The sequence below is a fragment of the Anarhichas minor genome, unplaced genomic scaffold (assembly GCF_050575085.1).
Source record: "Anarhichas minor isolate MPS153535 unplaced genomic scaffold, ASM5057508v1 ptg000026l, whole genome shotgun sequence".
In the NCBI taxonomy this organism is placed as follows: Eukaryota; Metazoa; Chordata; class Actinopteri; order Perciformes; family Anarhichadidae; genus Anarhichas; species Anarhichas minor.
Window position 1 is genome coordinate 17815866 of NW_027466472.1, and position 16817 is coordinate 17832682.

A 16817-nucleotide genomic window follows, 5' to 3' on the forward strand; every position below is an offset into this window, starting at 1 on the left:
TTCTCCGTTGCAATTTCCTTCTGTTCCTTCAGAGTGCTCTACTCTTTGATCTCGCCTTCTGTTAACACACAAGTGATGCACTTATTGTAGAAGGGTTCCTGAGGTACAGCGTCTCGCAGCTCACATTTTCAGACTCTCCAAAAGGCATCTTGTGTTCTTCAGAAGAATTGTTTCTCTGTGAGATAAATAATGCATGAAGAATAGAAACCCAGTAAACAGACAGGTGATGATGTGCTCTTTGTGACGGCGCAGTGCAGCAGCTGAACAACTGACGGTATATAGAGATATCAATACATTGAGCATTTAGGTGTGCATTACATTTGATCTGGTTCATAACTACTACAACCATGTGAGTCACCAGTCTTGATTACTGCTCTCTCTTTAGGATCTGATGACAAAAAGAAAAAGAATCATGGCTTTTTGTTTCCTCGGGGTATGTATAATCTCACCAACGCTTTGTCAGCAATTTACTGCTCTGTAGGGAAATCAAAAGTGCTTGAAATAAAACCCCAATCAGACGAGGGAAATTAACCGATATTAAGTTGCAAACCTTGCTGTGCATATAAAGCACAGCGATTCGGTGTGTGTATGTTTTCCTCGTGCTAACAAATAGCACGAGGTTTCTACATTTCTTGACACAGCTCTCTGTCTATGCATCCATGGAGTATAGGCGTACACACACTCAACCACACCAGGACGCTCCGTCTGTCCCCTTTCAGCTTGTGGAGGGGGCCATGTTGTGTGATGGAATAGTCTCTGTTTTAAAGGAAACACCACGGTGTCACTTTAAACGAGTTAAGATACGATCAAGGCCCAGCAGAGAATCACAGAGGAGGACACTGCTGATGTCTGTGGGTCATCGACCATTAACTGCAAAGAATTAGATATCATTAAATAGGGCGACGTCCAGTTCCACTTTACGTCACATTTTACAGTTAATATATATGATTTAGCTTAAAAAAAGGGCAGCAATTCCCCCAATGTTTGTCGAATGTGAATGTAAACATCCTCAAATTAAAGATTTAAGTTTTACTTTGACTTTAAATTGACATCCAGGGTTGAAGAGCACAAAGCCAAATCCAAATTTGTCCCCGACTGTACTTAACTCATGTTCTGTGTCTTAGAAAAAATGCTATGCTCTCTGCTTCAGATGTGAAACTGACCATTGATTAGAGTGACGTCAAAATAGTTAATACACGGACAACTGAAGCAGAGACATCATGTTTCCATAGGTGCAGTCGGAGGTGTACCAACATTGCAATAAAAACAAACAATTTCTATGCATAGGGACATATGATCTGTGTGTATCTCTACAAACACAAACAAGCATAGAAGTTGTTTAAATCACTCCACTTCAAGTGCCGGGGCCACCTGCCAGTCACAGGGCCAAAAGAAGTGGTGTCCCCTCTCAGTGTGTCACCTTTTCTGGCATCCATTTCATCCACAGAACATCAATCCAGTGCAATGGTATAATGTCCTTGTCATCACTGACAATGGAGACATTACTCTCACCTTGGTTATAGAGATGTAAGTCATTTTATGGCCATATATTGATAATGCTGTCAGAAACGTTAAAAAAACAGAAAAAGACTGGCAGAGAGGCGCAAAGAAAGAAATGAGGGGAAAAAATCTGAAGCAAAAAGAAAATGACAACAAGTTGATTCTTAGTCTCTGCCTGTTTTTAAGATCTGCTAAGATCCTTTCTGCCAATTCAGCAGCTACTTCAAATGTCCATTAATTAAGCAGTCCATATGCAATTAGCATATATCATATATCAAAGCTTTAATGTGTCATTACAGCCTCTAGAGTTGTTCATACTGTAACAGAGGATGTAAGTAAGTGACCCACGTAGATTTACGACAGTGTGTTTCCCTGCTGGTGTTTGGGATATTAAATCTTCCCCTTTGACAAAGATATCCATCACATCTATGGTGTCTATCCTGACAGAGAGGCAGACAGAGCTGGATATTGCCGTGATCCCACTTCAATTTCACAAAGGGCACGACCCCGGTCACTGCGGACCACGCGCGGTGATGATAGATCGGCGAGATTCATTTCCAGAGCAAATCTAAACAGGCAGGAAGTGTGCACACTCCAAGTGAGTCCAGAGAGAGAGAGCGCAGACCCGCCGAGTGCATTCACACCAATCACGTCTGCTCCGTTGTTCTCCTTCCCACTCCGCAGTGTCCATTCTTTTAAATTGGTTCATTTTTGGCAGGTTGAGAACGAGGTCATCTGAACTCGGGCGACGACCTGAAAATCCAGGTCTCGGTGATGCATGATGTCACTACCGGGCAAGTCGGTCGCAACCGATAATGTCATCCCGGGCTGATAACAGGAAATGACACAAACATGCACAGCTGTCTTGGCAGAAGGAGGCAGATGCTGACATTTGATAGCTCACAATGACTCCTAATAATACGAGCCCAAGGCAAAACACTTTTTAGGGGTAATCACGTTCAGAAAGAGCTCCCTCTCTCTGTTTCCTAAAAGGTGATAAATTCAATATTCAGAGCATATGTATTGACTCCACACGGCTCCCAACATGGCGACTGACGCGCAGCGCTAACAGCGCAAACAACAGCAACAGTGCTGACAGAGCTAAGAGTGTTGGCCTGAGGGGTATCACAATATCTTTACGTGGTCGTTTGATGCTATAATAAAGCTCCGCATGTCATATGAGGGAACCTTTAACTAACTAAAAGTATAACTGCTCCATATGCTTGGCTAATGCTGCCAGTTAAATATATGCAGGAAGTTAGTGAGGTTATTCCACTTTTACGTTTGTTTGTAAGCGTGAACTTCTACAAACCGGAAAAAGAAAAAACTTTTCAATTTTGCTTGAGACAGGAGCCAACAAAGTGTGGGTTTGAGCGCGCCATTCGTTTTACCTTCACTCCTGTAGTCCTCCTGAGAGCCGAAAAGACTCAGGGCTGACAGGGGATGACTGGAGAAAGCGGGCCAGTCAGGAGTCACCGGCCCGCCACCGTGGTGCTGTCGAGGTCTGCTGCGCGAGTCGAGCACTGACGAGCTGTACGCTTTCATTCGTAACACTGCTGCGTACGATATAGGCCGTGCTGCCACAGCTCTTGCAAAGTCTGGAGGGGAAAAAAACACAACAAACAAACAAACAGGTGAAGAATTACGTCATATATGCTGTAATCCGTTCATGTGGTCTATTTTGTTCACACGTTTATTGCATTTCTGTCAATGGTCATTGTTTTGAGAAAAGTATCTTAAACCGATCTCCAAATGGGGAGAAAGAATTATGCAAATGTCTCTGTAATGGAGTAGTACTACTCTGTATACCCTCCTCCTCTGTGGATCATTTGCAACAAACCAGTGTTCTACAAGGCTGAGCGGAAACAACGAGGAGAGACAGCAGGATAAGGAGGTGTCACAATTCAGAGGCAGCTCTGAGTGGAAAAAACCTAGAATGCACATCCTGCAGTCTGCAGAAGAAGGCATGTAGTGTTGAGAAACATGGGCTCAGTATCTGTGATGTACTGGCACGGCTGCAGACTAACTTCTTTACTTTGGTTGCACCGGTGCGCCTCATTTTATCTTCATTTAGGTGCACCAGCACATCATTTAAGTCCATCCAGAATGTTTCGCTACTACTTTTTTGGCGCCACAATAACATATTGTAAGCGTTACATTTATTTACAGCTTCCACACACATTGGTCATGTCGTCATACAAGATGTAAAGACTGTAAACAGGAATTAAAGTCCAGATACATGTAAATGTGAGTCAGAAAAGGTCATATATGGTAGTGTGTGGTTGGGCGAGAGACAGAGTGACGGCAATCAGAGCAGATCAACTGTTGAAGAGAAGACTTTAACGGTAAAGTTGTCTAATGTTATTAAATGCACAGTGTCACACACACTGTCTTCAGTCTTTTACTGCAGCAGCATGTAGTCACCATTAGAGGTACGGTGTAAAGGCGCTCACGACGCCGTAGGTGAAAACATGCACTTCTTACGAGCTACAACAGATACTCTGCATATTCTGAAAATCACCGCCATCAAAGTCTCGTATTGAATAAAACGGTGTGAGTGTAGCAGGAACAGGAGGGAGACAGCTTCCTTTAAAGTGGAAGAGTAATACCCTCTATGAAATGTAAACTGTCACTGCTCATTGCTGTCACCGCGTCCTGCTACGACTTACTTTCTGAGGAATTGAATACGAAGTGCAATGTTTGTTGTCTCTTATGATACTATAAATGTAACAACTCAAGATTACACACACAATTAGTTCACCCATGACGGCTGATCAGCAACACATATTTTTTCCAAAGAGTACAATCCGGCTAAAAACACCACTGAGAATGTGGAAGCATTCCTGTTTCGGGTTTAACGCTTAAAGAGAAAAAAGCTAAAAAGGCTAGAAGCTTGAAACTCGGCTAGAGTCTAATCAGAGTTCTGCAAAAGGAGGAGGGAGGGGGGGGGGGGGGGGGGGGGGGGGGGGGGTTGCACTCCATGATATAGTGTTATGAAAGAACTGAACAAAACTGAGAAATAATTATGTGCCCTTGGGGACTTGTCAGCTGCAAAAAAAAATAAAATACTTTCTATCTACAAATGGAGAGCGGGCAATTACTGTATTACATATTATGAGGAAGAAGCAAAGTACTGAGCTCCGCTTTGAAATTAAAGGTATCGTGAGTTGGAAAATGGATAAGCAAAGCAATTAGCTGGTTGGCAGTCAGTTAAATCGTGTATCTTTCTGGGAATCGGCTCGATTGAAGCGTCAGCCGCGTTCCCCGCTGATGAAGCCCACGGTCGGCTCAACAATGCAGAGACGGCTCCTCTTTTGCTTTGACAGCTGGGGGAAGTTTAAAAGACATTTTAACTTCAGGTAGGGAGACAAACATGGAACAGCGCGGTTGGGTGAATGACAACGCCACCTTAATCATAAGGTGTAGCTGTATCAACACAGTTTGGTTATGTCTAGCAAGCTGTACATTTAACATGCCACACCAATTATCTCACAGTGAGAGACGCTGGGCAGTGGTTTCGCTGAACAATTGCTTTCCATACATTTAATTAGTCCCTGTGTGCAGTAACGTCTGACAGTTCTCAAGAAACATGCCTCTTTATCCGAGCTATTGTTCTCCTTTTGGGTATGTTTTATTGATTGGTCAGCAAGTTCTTTTTACATTGCAAACATTGTTGTTACATTGTTGTTAATTTATGTTTTTGCAGTTTTCTTGGCGATGTAAAGACTTCCTAAACATTATAACACTGATCCGCTGTCTGGTCTTTCACACTTTCGCACCTCTAAGGCAAATTCTGTTGAGCCAGTTGTGTCCCTCCCATAACATTCAGGTCCATTTATCAAAGAATTAGTGAACATTCAGAGTAAAAAAGATAGAAAAATGATGATTCAACAATTCAGCACTGAGGCGCAATACTCCGACGGGAGAGGTAACAAGATTAATGATTGAACATCATAAATGTGATGCAAGCTACATCTTGTTTGGTTTAACTACAGGATTGGGAAGTGAGCGAGCGACTCCCTGGTGACAAAAGGTTTGGCTATGTGCATCATTCTACTCGCACTAATCATCCCGTTTCTCACACTGACATACAAAGAAAAATAATTTTCTTGAAAGAAAAATCCAAACAGAGCTGAGAACATGATCTACAGCTGTTGTCTCTGAATGAGACCGAACTGTCAGAGGCAGACTGGACTTAATTCACGTTGCTGTGCACCTGTTCAGGTGACAGCACCGCCACAGCATCTCTCTGACAGTTGCAGTGCGGTTGGGACGAGCAGCGAGCGACGACGGGGAAACAGCTTGTTGGAACATACGTTGATCCTGTTAGATGACAGCTGCACCGACTTCATTTAATCAAGGATCCAAACGCTGTCAGTACTAAAAAGGCTCGCTTCTCTTACACATCTGAATGGGAGATGTAAACACGCCTCATCATCTCAATGCCAGTTGGCACACTTCTGTCACACTAATCAATCACGATAGAAGTGAATTCATCAGAAATGTTCCTGTGAATGTGGTTGTACTGTACGGTAACAAACAATGTTGAACCCCAGAGACAACTTTATTGTTTCCACCAACAGGTTGTGGCTCGTGGCCTTCATCAGGGTCATCCATATTCACCGTCAGAGGCAGATGCATGCAAATGGAGCGGTGAAGGCTGCATTCATTGTGCATGTGCGTGCAGAGTATTTCTAATATTCTTTCCATCTCATCTCCTATCACTCTGGGGATCAATGAAGGCTTATCTTATCTTATCTCAATGTCAGAGGTGGAGGGAGGTGTTATGTTGGATTGTACATGATGTAGCTAAGCGTGCCTACAGTGATAGACTCAGTAAGGCAGCTACACAACTGCAACGTTCACCCAAACTAAGGAAACTGGTACCTGGAGATGTTTGGATCCATTGATCATTGATTTTACTCGTACATTAGCAGAGAAAACGGCATGAAAGCGTTGCTTTGTGTATGAAACCTTCAAAATCAAAAGCATTTGAGTGTGTGCCCAACATATGCAAATTTAATTAAAATCTTTCAATCTTGAATAAAACGTAGAACTTAAGTTTGGCACGTTATTCCCCTTTGTGGATGATTGATAGAATAAATAACAAACCCCGGCAGATGGATGGATAAATAGATAAACACACATAATCTGTCCCTGTGGGGAAACTGGTTTGCAGTACATCGGACTTTGTTTACAACAAACAGCAAGAACAAGAATGTTGTGTTAGGGTGATATACACGCACACATACGCATGGGATAAGTGCATTTCCTGTTTAAAAACGATATGGGTTGTCGGACAAATCAAAACTTGGATGTATTTTTACGGTGGCTCAGATTGCAACTATTTAAACGAGAAGGCCAGGACGGGGCCTCTCTTTCCCATCATGCTGACTCTGTAGATGTATTCCATGCTTGGTAGCGTTGTCCCTGCTGGCCGTTGTTTCCTGTGCCTCATTAGCATAACCAAACCAGGAGATGAGACAGACGTTTAAAACACTTTCCTGGAAGCACGGCCAGAGCACACTGCTGTTATGCATCAAACACGGATATCCTGCCAATAACAGCCATGTTGCATATTGTTCTGGCAAGTGCAAGTTATAAATGTCCATTTCCTTTACCTAGGAAACTAACATTTCAAGACCGGGGCTAAACCCTGACAAATACAGCATATATATATATATATATATATATATATATATAAAAAAACAGACTCTCTTTTGTTTGTGTGACCACTGAAGCCGACAGGCACTTGCTCCTGTCAGCTGTAACCTTCATCTGATAAGAGCAATGACCCTTGCAGATCCCATTGATCCCTATCTTTCAGAAGCACTCATTGTTGTTGAAAGGGCTGCACCTGCTGCTATTTAGGGAGCGTCAGAACAATCGCTTCAGGTCTTAATACCACATTGGTGATAACATCAGCGTAGGAGACCAGGGCCATTCTACACGCCAACAAAGAGCAGAAATAGCCAAACGTTCCTCGTTACCTTGTCCTTATTATCATACCTATGTTAAACTGTGGCTTTACTGAAAGTAAATGTAGCAATGTAGCATGCGGTGAAGTCTAAATTATCACGAAGTATGGCCGACTGAGGAGACTTAAATGGGATAGAGACAAGGGGACGTGCTCACTAACTAACACCAGAAGGGAAGGTGAGGCTGAGGGAAGATGACATGTTTTAAGCAAACGGAGGGGGAGACCCAGGGAAACGGTGTGAGACCTCACCTCCAATTTCTGGTGTATAAAATCGTATGTAAAAATTGTCTCCAACAGATGGCTGCGCAAACGCCAGTAAACGCACCAAGGTGCGGCTTTGCTGGTTCTGACTGTAACAGCTAAACTCAAATATCACTAATGCATCAATGATTTTAAAATGGTATTGTTTTAGGTTCCCTATTTTTGCCGCTGAAGGCAACCAAAGGCCAAGAGTTGGCCAGTTTCTCATCATGGCCGTTAGCGTCCGGCCCTGATGCGCTGGCGTTAGGTCGTCGGGTTGTCAGCGCTGTGCGTCTGCAGCCTCTGGACGACTGGGCTGTGGAGAATTAATCAGAATATCACACAGTAAGTAGGTGAGACGCTCACAGGGACTCAAGTGGACTGACATGATTAGACATCGCCTGTGAGATTAATGAAGACCTTCACGGGGAGATTATATTGACTGAAGCTGATTATGCTTGAGACCATTTATTCAGCGGAATATCATTACGGATGGAACAATCCATATATCATATGCAGCCTCACCTCGCCTCCCATCACAGCCGACTACTTACTAAAACACTGTTCTTTTTATTTTTTCTGTGGAGATTGTCTGAGCTGGTTCAACCTTGCCGGAGTGACGATGTAACCGCGGTGGTGTTTGTATGATGTATGGTACTATGTTGCCGAGCATGGCGGTCTCTAACCAGCATGCTGCGTTACTGATATTCACTTTTTTTTTTTTTTTATAATGCCCATATTGGAGGTAGAACTTAATTCTACTGTGACATGACGCAAAATGAGATCCCACACGTTTTATCTGCATCTGAAATATGAAGCGATTGACAACAAACTTTAGTAATTGGCTTCAGGCTGTATGGCGCATGACAGCAGGACTCAAACGCTGGCGTCAGCACACACAGGCCCATTGTACATACTTGTGTATTCTAAAGTGCCAAAAATCCCAAGGTACGGATTATAGTGTTGATCACTGTGCACACCAAAGACACTTTACTGCCAACACTTGAATGTTGATCCCAACTTCTAATGGTTACAGAAATCAACAATGATATTTTTTTTTTTTTTATCATTTCATCTCCTTGGCCCAAGTTGTGAGTGAAAGAGAGTTTGTCACAGCTCAGTTTAGCCTGCCAGTTGAAGAAAGTCCATAAGTGCCTGATGGTGGGAGCCAAATATAGATCCCAAAGTTTGTGTATTTGTACACAGAAAGATAATAACCTGCAGAGTTGCAACTATTGAGGACAGTTTGAGGCATTGATTGGGGTTAGTGGGATGTTGGGACAGTGGGAATTGCAGTTAACCCCCTTTTTGCCTCGGAGTGACTCCGTATCTCAATGTTTATTTTTCAAGGCAGCAATATATTCATTGCATGGTCCCACTTTCTGTGTAGTGCATGCAAATACTCCACTCCCCCGTATTTCTAGTGCACGACTCGTGTGCCCTTGGTGAGAATGACTTCATGCATCAGTTATCCAGCTCTACACATCTGTATTCCCCGCAACCCACGTTTAATATCGAGATACCTCCGACTTAGATGAGGAACATTTTAATTACCATACCACGCTTAACCCTCCAAGCAACATTGTAGTCCAATCAGAGTGGCCCCAGACATCATACCGGCCCAGCCCACTTTTCTACACATGAGAGGAATCTGTGCTGCCCCTCTCTGCTACTGCATGGATTACATATGTATGAAATGAATAAGTACCGGGCAGCGGAGAATTAAATAGAGCAGGGGAACTATTGTCTTGAAAGTGAGTGTTTTCAGAATATTCAGAGAGCACAGTGGGTCAATAATCCATTACATCGTGTCAAAAGTATCATAACAGACAAGGACTGCACCACACCCCTGGGAGTGGCTCTTCATGGCTCTTCATGGCTCTTGCTGCTGGTAATATTGAAAACCAGTTTGAAGTGCGGCCCTCTTACTGAAATGTGACATCTTTCTAACAGCTGTGAGCTTTAGAAGCGTACTCCGCTCAAAGCGCTGTGGAAATTCGACTTTTATAGATTTTCCGTGCTTCCTATGGTCCTTGCACATTCAACGTTGTGGTGTCAACATGTGCTGTTTGACGCCACAATTTAGCATGTTGTATTCTTCTTCTTTAAAAGCCAATACCTTGAGGGTATGAGAGCTGCAGACAGACTGTGCAACACTAATTTGACTGATTTAATTTCAGTGATTGACAAGGCAATGCTCAGCTGTTATTTTGTAGATGGATGATGGCAAGAAGTGCACATTCCTTCAAGAGTCTGTTGAGAGTCTTCCCTTTAAAATAACCAAACAGGAATGAGCTCAGAAAACGTCTCCCAAGGCAAAAGAACCAAGACAACAAACACAAGTAAAGGCCTGTCATTGCTTGTTATAAGACAACAATATGCCCGAGGACAATGCTGATGAATGGTGTGTCTCTTCTTTTTCTTTGTTCTTTTATGCTATGCCTATAAACATTTAATTTGTCTACACTGTTATATGGATCTCCTGGCTCTCTCATCTTACAAAGACTTTACAGAAATGCACACCAGAACTGTATAAATGGACAGAGTGGGATGAGAGTATGTAATGGAAATATTGTGATCATATGATTGTGGGCAACATTGCAATGCATTTCTCAAATGTCATGTTAAACTTTCCATCAATTTCCAATTGAAATTAAATGATTGCACCGGAGAGGTTTTGCTGTTACTGAAAGTACCAAATGTTTGGACACATACAGAGAAGAATGTGCTCCAAAAACAAGCTGTGTTTCCTCTGTTATACCTGGAAGCAGAAGACAAACAAGGCCACTGTAATCTTGGTTGTGCTAAAGTGAAATGTGAATTATTTTGTGACATCATCATTGCTGAAAGGTTAATGACTTGCAGTTTATGAATGTGCACATTATCATATTTGATTAAATGTGAAAACATGAACAGAACTCCACTTTCCTTTCCTGTAAAGTGTGATTTCATGAGCTTGATTTAAGTTTGTCTGAAACTTGGGCTCCAGAAAATCGAGATATGTTTTACCTCCGATGGCTGAAATTTCCCTCAACGAGAGTACGGAATGCAAAGGTAGGAAAATCAATACCATAATAAAGTTCTTTATTAAGGCTTTTTATAAAGAGTCAACGTATTTTTTTTTCTGAGAGGCAATTACTTTGCCAAGCAGTAAGACAACAGGAGTCAATGCAGCAACAGAGGGCTGAGATACCGATAATGAACAAGCGGAGCAAATTCTGTCAACTTTATGCACCCGAGGTACCACGGAACCAAACCCTGAGATCAAAATCAATGGACAGAATTGACTCAACTCAAACAAATTAACTGCACAGGGCCCTGTTTATAAACTTGATAAACTAGTTTAAGTCTTGATAAACAGAAAACCTCTAGCTTCTCTCCAATGTCATGCTTAGTTTAAAGGAGTAACGCTGCACTGAAGTCACGGTTCGCTTCATCCCCAGTAGTGCAAGTGTCCGAGACAGACAGAGTCATTTTGCTTGGGGCAATTACTTTGATAAACCATTTTCATTATGAAAATAGATTACATTACAAACACTTTTACATTTGACACTATACGAATGCTCAACAAACTCTTTCCCAAAAGGCCAAAAAGAGTCTCTTATACTGTGAATTTGAAAATACCTAAATAAATAATAATAATAAGTAGTTCCACGATGGCTACATTCAAAGCACCCAAACATTTGATCGGCACATCTGGTTGAGGCCATATGTTGCTAACGGCGTACATATGTTACGCCGACTCCAGGCGGAATTCCCGACTTTAGTTCCACATTACGTGCATCAATCTACATGTGAGCGACGACAAATGATCATATTGAATTATCGGCCGGCCCTACAGTGACGGTTTGGTTCTAAAACACTCGCACGCAACCCGAGCTTCAACTGTAGCTCAAGCTACAGTATCATCTTCTGTGTGCTTCTATACTTTTAAAGTTATTTACAGTAAGAATGCAGAGGCAAAAGGTTAGAATCAATCATCTCTAAATATTATATGATGCTCACAATAATATAAATAGCAGATGATTACTGTTGAGGTCATCGAGCCAGGATAAGAGTTGGGGTGAGGTCAGCAATGTGGCTCGTTGGTCCAATGCTCATGAATTTCACATATACTCTCTGGTGACCGAGTTTAGACGCAACACTGAACTATTTGCATTATGCTTCCAACTTTATACAAATATCAATACTATATATAGTTAGGAAATACTGATAATAACATTAATATTTCACGGTACTGTGTGTTTATTGTCCAGTCCGACGGTAGACATCGGTATAGCGGAGTCTGTGTTCATGATGTTGTCTGTACTGTGGCAGCCATGGCCTTTGCTGTTATCTCACATAAATCAGATAGACACCAACGGCACTGTTTCCTGAGAGATCTCTTAAGTGCTTGCGTTGGTTTGAATAGTCATTGCACTTTGCGGTTACACTGCAGTTGAGATAGTGTGTGTTTCATTCTAAGTCAGTCTTCAATCTGATTGACGTGGACGGACTGAATATTTTTGCACATAATGTGTTCTAAACCATTTCATCTTTTTTTCTTTTTAAATCTAAAATGCTGATCAAAAAATGAAGTTTTTCTTACATTTCTTTATACTTGGAACTTGGAGAGAAGGTGGCAGAGCACAGCAATGTGCACATGTGACAACCAGATAATAGAGGCGTCTTTGGTTTTCCCTGGAGAAATTCAGTTGTACTCTGAGACGCCTTGATCTGCTTCAAGAACCGTAGAGGACACAGAAGTCGGATTGTCAGTACTGCAATGTACTTAAATATCCCGTGTGTTGTTCTCGGCTGTATCTCTGCAGCCAGATGAACCTCACGAGTACGGCTGACATGAGCGAGATATGAAACCACCGAGTAGTAAACAAGGTGGAGATGGACTGTAACGGCGTGAGCAGGGTTGCTTTCTTTAATCTAAATCCTTTGATTATTTGATTAGTTTTATCAGTGAGATCCATTGCTGGTGAAGATATCTTCCAAAGATATCCTCAGGTAGCCTCACAGTTTCTCCTACACACACCCACACCTTCACAAACTCTACGGGAAGTCAAGACTTACACTTTAAAGACAAGGGTTTAAAATGATTATGATTAGACTACAAAAACATTCCAAGTGCTTATGCAAATGAAACCACAGCCCCGTCTTCCCATTGGCGTACATTTAGAAAAGAATATAGGCTATGAACAGAGCAATCTGCGTCGTTCTATAGTGTTGAATTGGGCTGTAGAAGCCTTACACTGCTCCTAATCAGGGAACAAAGATGTGTCATCCGAAAACTGCTTTGCTGTTGCTTTCACTGCATTGTTGCTTTATATACAGTGCATTGTTACCCTGTCTACACAAGCACATACTCAATAACTACTACCCACTGGTGCAAGCTGTAACACTGCACAACAAATGAGGAACCGAGTGTGTGAGTAAAAACAGCCTGCCGGAGTGGGGGGTACTCAACGACGTTCCAAGCCTCCACGGGCGCTTGGCCACCAAATGTTACAGAAAAGAGCCTCCTCTAAGCTTCAGTCCCCTCTCACCCTCCACGCAGTCACTCAGAGGAACAGATCTCAGTCAGAGAGACTGATACTTGCTCCTATGTTGTACTTTACTTTGCTATTATTATCTAATGTGAGATGAGGACCAATATTCAATTTCAATAATGTTCCTTTTTATCAAAACAAACAACGGCCACAAAATGTTCAATAATCACATCAAATAAATTACAGCGATTAAAAAAAACGAATTTGCTCAAACGAACAAATGAACAAATAGAGCCTAACCCTAACCCTAACCCGTAGCCTGTAACACACAAAGTCATAGACCCGACACACAACCGTGTTATCCTTCTGACAATAATTCATTATAGTCCATGTTGATGCATGATTAATAATGTGAGATTCATGTTCCTTATTTCATGGGCTGTTTGGGATTTCTGGGGTATTGCATAGCCTTTACTATCGAATACTGAGTTTCGAAGCATTCGGGTCGGCCTTAAAAAAACCTCCCTTTAGCACCGTCTTGGATGTAAAACACCATAAATCAAAAGCATCAAACACCAATCAAAGGTAGAACATGTTTGCATCAAAACAGTTCTTGAGAAAATAATTATCACGTTATAAAATTCCAATGAAAATCAGAAGACTTGGATGGAAATGAATCATTGCTCTATGCACAACATGGCCAACAGAAATAGTCATTTTAAAACCAATCGTTCTTTCTTAACCCGAGGCCAGCAGAAGTGTGACAATTTTAGAGATTCCAGACAACTAGTACAATTAATAACCCTAATTCCAATTCATACTGGTGTTGCCCTATAAAAGACTTTAAAAGTGGAGCCAAGAAGATGCTTGCCATGGCAACACAGAAAGGCCATAAACCTGTGGCACTTAAAATACCACCTTTCCACGTTAGCTATATGCATGTAGGACCTTGTTGACCCACTTGTATGTACAGTGCTCATTATGACAGTCCAATCCAGTCTTTCCCTTCTAGAAACGTCCACAATTTATTCAGAATCAAACAGTCCCCAGAGACAGGGCTCAAAAGCTAAGAAACAGTAGCTTCCATTTAATAGTGTGGCTTAACAAGCAGATGACAGAGGTCAGCGCTGTGTGTTTGACTCCCACAGACGGAGCTCGGAGAGAGCCACCGAGTGTGGGTTGAAAGAACCATTAGAAAGTGCAGCATCCATTAGACCGCCAAACGCATGCTCTAGAGTCTAGACCGACCAATGGGGGCACTTGATCTGGAACTAAAAATGTGTGCATTCACTGCTACAGTAAAGACAAGAAAACTACAACTCAGAGGTTTGGATTCCTACTGAAAAAGGAAAGTGTGTTAATTGGTATTTGTCAGGCTAATAAATGTTTTCGGTATTAATGCGACCTAGCCGTTGGGTGGCGCTTTTATTTCTGAGAGCACCTGTTGTTTACAGCTCTCACGTCCATGAATGATGCTCTCCCAGCTGTGTCACATCTACAATGGTCGTGACAGGCCAGTAGATTTCAGTGTGTGCCGTACAATCTCTCCTAATATCAGCGCTTAGGAAGACGATTCTGTGCGACCGTTCCCCTGCTCTCATCTCGCAACACTGCCTGTTGAATTTCTTACCTGAAAGGCCACTGATGACAGACAGGAGGAGAAAGGGTTTCCATGGTGACCCCATACTTGTTGGAGAGGGTCCCTTCTGCAAGAGTGTTAGCAGGTCTGCGTCTTCATTAAAGCTGCCTGCAAACAGAGAGACAGGAGAGAGTTGGTCGGAGCACACACACACACACACACACACACACACACACACACACACACACACACACACACACACACACACACACACACACACACACACACACACACACACACACACACACACACTTCTGGTTATCGCATACATCCGGATCCACACTGTAAACCTCCAAATCACTAAATGACATCTTTCATATGAATCGTACAAATTATAGCGCCACCACACTATGTCATGTAGAAGAATACAATAGGTTTGTGACGAGGAAGAGAAGCTTGTGAAGTCAACGGAGTATTTCTTGTTATTTATAGAACAAATCGTATGTGGAACAAAAGCATTATTAGCCAAACACTCTCCAATCCCCTGCAGTCCCGGCTCTTTATAGATTCCCCAAATAATAACTGTGACTGTTGCGAGTCCTTTGCTGAGAAAAATCACACATTTCATGGAATCGTGAATCCCACAGCACTGACTGGGCTCTGAAAAGGACGATCGCTGGTTTTATCACTAACTAGATTCCAATGTATTCATTTACTTATCGCAACTCAGCGTATTTGTGTCAAAACTTGACACTTCAATGCGACCACGATATGTTTCGTGGTCAAAGGAGCGGCTGTAAAACGACGGATCCACACATTTCTTTGCCTCTGAAGTTCTTCACAATACAAGTCCCACATTATTTTTGCTGCTTACTCTTCTTCCCCGTACTATTAGTAGACTTGATGTATTGAAGGTTTACCACGAACAAAGCTCTACTGATTCTGTGATTTATACATTCCTCACAATAAAAGTCCACCTTCATTTTGTTATTTAAAAGCTTTTATTTTGGAGCAGCAAAATGAGGAAAATGTTGGTTTTTAATCAGCAGTAAATGAACAGGACTCAGACAGCAGGTCTCAGCTGTGCATCAGGAGAGGAACTCCGGCCAGATGGGAGGAAGATGGAGACCTGCGTTTGATAGATTGTCTGGATTGTCTGGATTGTCCCCACATGCTGTCCGCAATGAGATCCGAATTCATTGCGAGCCAGGCCACCTCGGCAACTGGTCTGGCTGATCGGATCCCAATGAGAGCAGGATCTGATATTCAAAGCGTACAGATTTGACGGGTGATGCGTCCCGGCATGATCGGGTGTCCCAAATCGCAACTTTTAAAGCGAATACAAAATAAAAGGATGATTGATATTTTAAGTTATTTAAATAGGTTGCTGACAAACACACACACACACACACACACACACACACACACACACACGTTCAGAGTATAAAACTGGCCTCTGTATGCTCCAAACACAGTGCGAATAGGAACACAGCCCTTTGGCTTGGAGTGTGAGGAATGTGTAGCTGCTGCATAAAGGACTCTGAACAAACACTCCATGTACCTTTCTAGTACTAGTTATTCCCTAAATGAATGCAGTCGTCTACACGACCATTTCAGCACAGCAAGGTGTCCCAGGAATAATAGACGAGATGGAGCCTCTGCGTAGCGGGATGGCCTTGACTTTGTGATTTTCTGTATCAGGACACTTCTGGGCATATTCTCACACTCACACCGTACATACTGTCTTCAAATCACTTTTCTTTTTTAAAAGTTTGAGGTTCGTTTGACCCGTTGGCTTTGTTTGGCTCGACATTGTTGCTGCTATGTTTATCCAGATGGTTTGTTACACAGAACCCTCTGAGAAGCCCTTGTTGGAAACCCTTGTTGGTTTGATCTCGTGATATCGCAAGAATCCTGCTGCCGTGCAATTTAAAACATGATTACCTGCATTCTAATAAGCATTGCACTGAGTTAGAACGCAGGTGGGACACGAGGTGCATGCATCACTATCAGACACGCCCCTCCGTGCACACACCCT

General features: G+C 42.4%; 1 protein-coding gene across 1 annotated transcript in view; it reads right to left on the bottom strand.

The window, feature by feature from the left end:
• cntn5 (contactin 5) overlaps positions 1 to 16084 on the bottom strand; it is a 70301-nt gene extending 54217 nt beyond the window's left edge. The window contains exons 1-3 of the mRNA XM_076100699.1: positions 16057 to 16084; positions 14831 to 14947; positions 2892 to 3098 (exon numbers count right to left, since the gene is read on the bottom strand). Coding sequence (XP_075956814.1) covers positions 2892 to 3098; positions 14831 to 14947; positions 16057 to 16084 — 352 coding nt within the window. The remainder of the gene's footprint in view (positions 1 to 2891; positions 3099 to 14830; positions 14948 to 16056) is intronic.
• Between the last annotated feature and the right edge of the window lie 733 nt (positions 16085 to 16817).